Here is a 6,000-nt window from a genome sequence, read left to right as displayed (position 1 = left end):
CAAAAGATTTTAAAAAGCGGAATTTATTTTTTCAACACAACAGTACAATTATAGCAAGTGGGATTTAGTTTTACGTGTAAAAGGTTACCGTTCAAAGTTAGCTGGTGCATGATGAATATTACGTACATTCACCAACCAGAGAAGTGTCCTATTGCTCAAAGAAACGATGCTATATAATGAACAACTTACTAACCTCAGTTGCTCGGTTAATGATAGGTTGATACAAATCCACTAACTGATGCATCGTACATATTGAGTTACAAAAGACAACGGTTCTCTCCTTCTCCTACATTTAACTTTAATTCAGTCAGAGCATAATAGCCGTATCCTAGAGTTTATATTCGAATCAACCTACTTGGATTTGCTTTTCTATACTTCTGGAGTGCTTGACGCTGTCTTTGTATTGCTGGATGTTGGACTCGAGCTCTTGTTTGATAGCATTGCATCTCACTCTCATTTCACCCAAAACTGACTTAGCCTGAAAAGTGCGAAACACAAGATTCATTACAGCCTGGATTTTTAGACTTCCTTTATGACCTATACTTAAGAAAATGCTTGTCACGCACAAAACCGTATCCAAAACAAGTGACCAGCTATGAGCCTTCATTTTTCACTTAGAAGAGCATTGCGTCACTAATATTCCCGTCAAAAGCGCCAGGCATTTTTCAGGTTTCTTTCACAATGATTTCGTAAGATTTTACGTCACTCGATTGAAACTCGCTCTATCTACGACTAGTGAGAAAATGCCAATCCTTCATAAGCCCCATGGCTTTGTTCAGGTGTCCTCCCCGTTTAATTTTTCTTGTATTTGTACACCAATTACATTTTAGTAATCCTTGTCTGAACTATATGATATGGTGAACAGCAAAAATAAAATAAAATAAAATATAGCCTGCGTAGAAGTCTTTTCGGTTTCGTCTTAGCCAGGCGGGAGGCGCGTACACGTGCGGAAAGCAAGGGTCGCGTGAAAGCATGGGGCGAATTTTGTTGCTCTCGTTCAAAGCCTCCCATTCTCGTCACCAGAGCCTCGGATCGACCCAAGGCTCTGGGAGACTCTATATATGTAAAAGAACATGCGCCGTAGGGTTGCTATGGCCAAAAATTTGGCTATTTGAAACTTACGGCGCCGGCTCACTCCTCGTGCTAACATGCATGAATGCACCAATTAGAGACGCTTTTGATTGTTTTTCACGAAAACCTATGAGACAACACTCTGTTTCAGGGTTCCCCAGAGGTCTTCTCTCCCTCAGTCAAGAGAAGAGCTCTGGGGTCGAGACTGAACGCCTCCGCGTAACTTTCGCCTGGTTGGCAAAAAGTAAAATAAAAATAATTAACCTTTTCAAGTTCCGCCTCGGCCTTTGCTAGCTGCATCCGTTTGGGTTCTAAAGCCCTGTACACCAAGCAAAATTCATACACGGCTCGCACCCACATACAAAGCGATCTCGCGGCCATGCTACCCTCTTGCACAATATCCGGGCGAAACTTGGGGTCGTCATAGAAACGTCGAAGCCCGCGAAACATGGTCTCAGGGATTTCCTTCATGTTGTAAAATTCCAGATCTTTGAAGAAGTTGTTCCGATTGAGGAGAAGCTTGCCTTCTTCCCACCTAAAAAAAAAACACATTAATGAACTTAACGAATGTATAAACAATCGGCCACTTTAGTTCACTCGGATCTGTCTGTCAAAGAACGTCCATGCGTTATATCTCTCATAAAAATGAGTTTTAACTCACGAGAAAACAAAACTAATTACCATCACGCATTACCTATTTCGTAGTCAAATTTCAGCACCATAAAATATGTATCTTACGTTTACTTATTGCGTTTTCGCTTTTAACAGACCGCAGCGACTGCATAACGATGAAGAAAGTGGCAGTCATTTGTTCCAAGGCCGAGGTAGGCATGAGTCTACCTCTAACATGACGTCACAAATTGCTTTGCACTTCTTTTACGAAAGAAAGTTAAGCATTGCAAAGCAGTCTGTGACGTCATTTCGGGGATAGATTCATGTCTCTCACTTACGGCGCGTTGCATTGAAGGGTAAATTCACGGTAAAAACGGCAAAGTATGTTTTCTACAAAGTGACTCATTAAAAAACATGGCAGAACAGAGGATCGCTCAATAGGCCTTTTGCAGCTAGTGATCACATGGTACAAAAACCGCCACACTGGAGAGCAAATTGCGCACTGCCAGGTGACATCTAAAACAAAGAAAATGTTAATTAAGTTATGTCCGAGTACGCAATTTGCTCTTCAGTGGAGCGGTTATTGGACCACGTAATCGCCAGCTGCAAAGGTCCCATTTACAAATTTTGTTTCACATAAATATCGTTTACGATAGAATGAGTCCAACAATTACTAATTTATTTAACAAATGGTCAAAAGTCTTTTGCCGCCTTGGTTAGGTCATGAAAGCAAGAACTGCATACTTACGTTTGCTCCTTGTCGAACAGTAGACAAACCGCGTTTACCACTACAGTAACAATCTCTGGTGGTGTGCGATAACTCCGGATTTCTTCCACATCGTAGATGTTTAGTGAATCGATAGCCCTCCAAGCTGCGTCAAACAGAGGATTAACCTTTAAAGACAGAACAAAGAGTTTCAACAACGACATTAGCGGTTAACGGGAACGGCACAAAACAATAGGTTACATGCGCAAAAATGTATAGACGGCTCTTGCATCATACATGTGATATCTTTCGCCGCCGTACTCTGCAAAATCACAAATTAATATAAGATGTCGTCGAGAACTATTCCTTATGAGGATCAATCCTTTCTTATCAATCTTTACTCGAAAGCTGTTTATACCAATCTGGTCTTACGATACTTCACCCCATTGTACAACGTAATTGAGGATGGGGCCTACTATTGTTATTGCGCATACGTTCTGCGCATCTCGAGATACTCGGGTTTCCTATCAGTGATGCTTACCAATACAGGGATTTTTTGCGCGGTTTAAAACTATCCGGAGAAAGTAGACCTCAGTAAGTGCTCTTGGTATCCAGAAAGAAAATTGGGGGTAACCATGCATTTTTGAGGGACAATTAAGCTTCTATTTGAGAATACAAATACATTGCTTTATATTTTAGAACTTTTTACAAATATTATTCAATAACTATCCTAAAAATGCGAGGGTACTCCTAATTTTCTTTTTGGATTCCAATAACACTTGTTAAGATCTACATTTCCTGCATAATTATAAAACGGGGCAAAAATATCTTTGAATTAGTTGGAACCATCCTTAAGGAGACGTTTCAGTTGATTCGCCGATACAGCAAGGCTAAAGAGAGTCATCAAGGCTGAACCACAACTCTACGCAGATGCCTCGAAATGTAGTATGATTTACTGTACTTTAAAGTGATAGAGTATGGGTTAGCAAAAGCGCCAATGAGGCCATACATTCTTCGGCAAAAAGCAATAAGACTAAATTAAGTGTCAGTATTTCAAGGTTATCCTTTATCAAACGCACTTTCAAAATTAAGCACTGGTTGGACAAATGGTAAAGAAATAAAAATTGTCCACAAAGATTTCCCTGTTGCGTACAACTAAAAGTCATAAACCAAGGGGCAGTCGTCGGGGCGGATGAAGAAGAGACGAAAGAAAACTTTCGTACTTCCTTTTTTCACCCGCCTCGACTGACTGCCCCTGGGTCTTCCAAGATGACTTTTACTTGTATTTCTCCTGTACAAGTTCTGCTGTCGAGAAAAATAGGTTGATTACTTCAACACTACCCCGTGGCAATACTTACCTTCTCAAACTCTGCCTGTGCTTCTTTCTTGAGTATTTCAATAGGCCCTTGCATGAGCTCAATATCCAGCTCTTGGCTTTTACACTTTTCTTTCGCATTGGCGTATTCCTTTTGGCAGGCTTCTACAGTTTCATGGCTCACTTGTACGTCCGTCTTAGATGCCTCAAATACTGGTGACAGCTGATCCAGCTCTCGCTGCATTTTGTTGAGACTGGTCGTCGCCTCGTCTACTTTCCTGATAGCCTTGTCCAAATGAGCCACTTCACCCTGTAATTAAGAGATTCGCCTGTATTGGCAAAGAACGATGAAACTGCAAAACCAGCGAAATTTGTTGTAATATTCTTTTAAGTCCGAAAAAGTACATCCTTGCTCGTTTCTTCTCCTTTTCGGTACTTCTCTTATTTTTCTCTCTATATTGGCGATAGCAATACTGTAGGGAGTTTGGAAACAAAACCTACATGTAAGGCCGCGCGCGGTTGTGGGATACGGCGTTCAAATTTTTCTTCCCAGTCCTCCAAATTACGTCACCAGATCACCTGCCTGTTTTGTGGAGTACGGCAAAGATATGTACCAAAATGTATGCGGCATGTGCAGCACGATTACTTTTCCCTTTTTAACCAATGGTATTCTTGCGTTGTGGCGTTGCCGTTACCGTAGCCGTCGTCGTTGCTTAAGGACGTTCGCGCCAAAATCTTCCTACGGTGAGATTTTCTTCATTTCTCGCCTAGAGTTAGGTCATAAAGTACTTACTCCAAAAATGAAAAAAAAAATGGGGGTCACCGACTTTGTTTCGGAGAAAATGGCAGTGGAAAAATGCCTTAATTTCGAGAAATCGGTCATAATAGCGAGATGTAGGCTCATCTGCTCATCCATCGAAAATCATAAAAATAAACTGTTGGAGTGAAAGTTTCCGTGCATAGGTTTTTAGGAGTGAGATTTTTAGATAATTGCATGCCGCTAGGGATGTGGTAAACAGTAGAGTTCATCCTCGACGAGCGTTTTCGTAAGCTCTATCCGTTGCAACCACTACCGGAATTCGATGGCTCGAGGAAGGAAAATGTTAAAAAAAGATAACTTCTTACGGTGAGAATTTTTTCATTTCATCATATTTTGTAGATAGCAAGTAAAGTAGGTGATTCATGATTAAAAAAATAGGGGTCACCGATGATCTGAACGAGTAAAATCGATGTGATTTTGCAAAGCTCTTGGAAAAGTTCGTTTGTCACGCTTTTGCGTGACCTGTCGGGCAAGGACTGGAACCCAAGAGAGGATCGATCGTTGAAGAGATGAGAGGTTTTTACCGAAAAAAAAACTTTCTCGAGCATAGCAACGAAGTTTTAAGCAGGGGTCATCTTCATTTGGTTGGTGTTTTGTATAATATCTCTCCATTGCTGTCATGCTCATCCTCTGGAGTGTGTTTTTTGTGAAATTCAATCGCTGATTGTTTCCATGCAGGTCCGCAATATTCAAGCGGACGAGGACGAAAATACTGCTCAATTTTCACGAAAGTAAAGGAAAAGAACTTTAAAAACATGCATTCACTTTGAACTTAAGTTCGTAGGGTAATAAAAACATTAAAAAGAAACAGCCCCATTAAATTTACGCAACGGTTCGTCCTCGAGTTTTCCAAACTTTCAGCCACTAGTCTCCTCGATCAGCTACCTTTTCCAGAGCTTTTCCATCCTCCCGCTCACTTCTCTTTGAAGTTTCATGATGATTCGGAAATAAATGTGCTATTCTTTTGCCGGCCTGGAATTTTTTCCTCGGCGTTTTTGTCGCCATGTTATTTTAACTGATGCTTGAAAAATCTGTGTGAAAGTCAAGTAAACTAGTGCACGACTTATAAAACCTCACGAATATCATTCGTTCAGTAGTCTACTTGACTTTCATAAATATTTTAAATCATTTTGACTGATTAAGATGTTCTCTGATCTAACGCTGTGCAAGACTTATCGTCCACGGTTTTTGCAAAGGTTTTAAAACCTGAACTTCACAAATGCTCGAAGTAATGCGTGACATATTACAGTCGCGTTACCTGCGCAGTAACGTTGCGCACAAACAATTAGCGCGAACGTCCTTAAACTTGGGAGCTTAAGCACGCGCCTTTTTGAGACGCGGACGACAACCGGAAGTGAGCCGTTTTCTCTTTGAATTTGTATTCACACAACCACATTTACATTGCTAACTATCTTTTCTCCATTAGAGATGATTAGTGTAAAAATCTGGGAAATATACCACTGTCCTGGCACGCGA

The 6,000-nt window shown here is 40.8% G+C and overlaps 1 protein-coding gene across 1 annotated transcript in view; it reads right to left on the bottom strand.

Moving 5' to 3' along the window:
• The window catches only part of LOC138013414 (dynein heavy chain domain-containing protein 1-like), a 96,189-nt gene that overhangs the window by 25,048 nt on the left and 65,141 nt on the right, over window positions 1–6,000 (bottom strand). The window contains exons 41-44 of the mRNA XM_068860486.1: window positions 3,748–4,014; window positions 2,432–2,577; window positions 1,336–1,606; window positions 356–478 (exon numbers count right to left, since the gene is read on the bottom strand). Of these exons, the coding sequence (XP_068716587.1) occupies window positions 356–478; window positions 1,336–1,606; window positions 2,432–2,577; window positions 3,748–4,014 (807 nt within the window). The remainder of the gene's footprint in view (window positions 1–355; window positions 479–1,335; window positions 1,607–2,431; window positions 2,578–3,747; window positions 4,015–6,000) is intronic.

The sequence above is a fragment of the Montipora foliosa genome, chromosome 8 (genome assembly GCF_036669935.1).
Source record: "Montipora foliosa isolate CH-2021 chromosome 8, ASM3666993v2, whole genome shotgun sequence".
NCBI lineage: Eukaryota > Metazoa > Cnidaria > Anthozoa > Scleractinia > Acroporidae > Montipora > Montipora foliosa.
The sequence above is the reverse complement of the archived record's forward strand: the minus strand, read 5'-3'. Positions and strand labels throughout refer to the sequence as shown.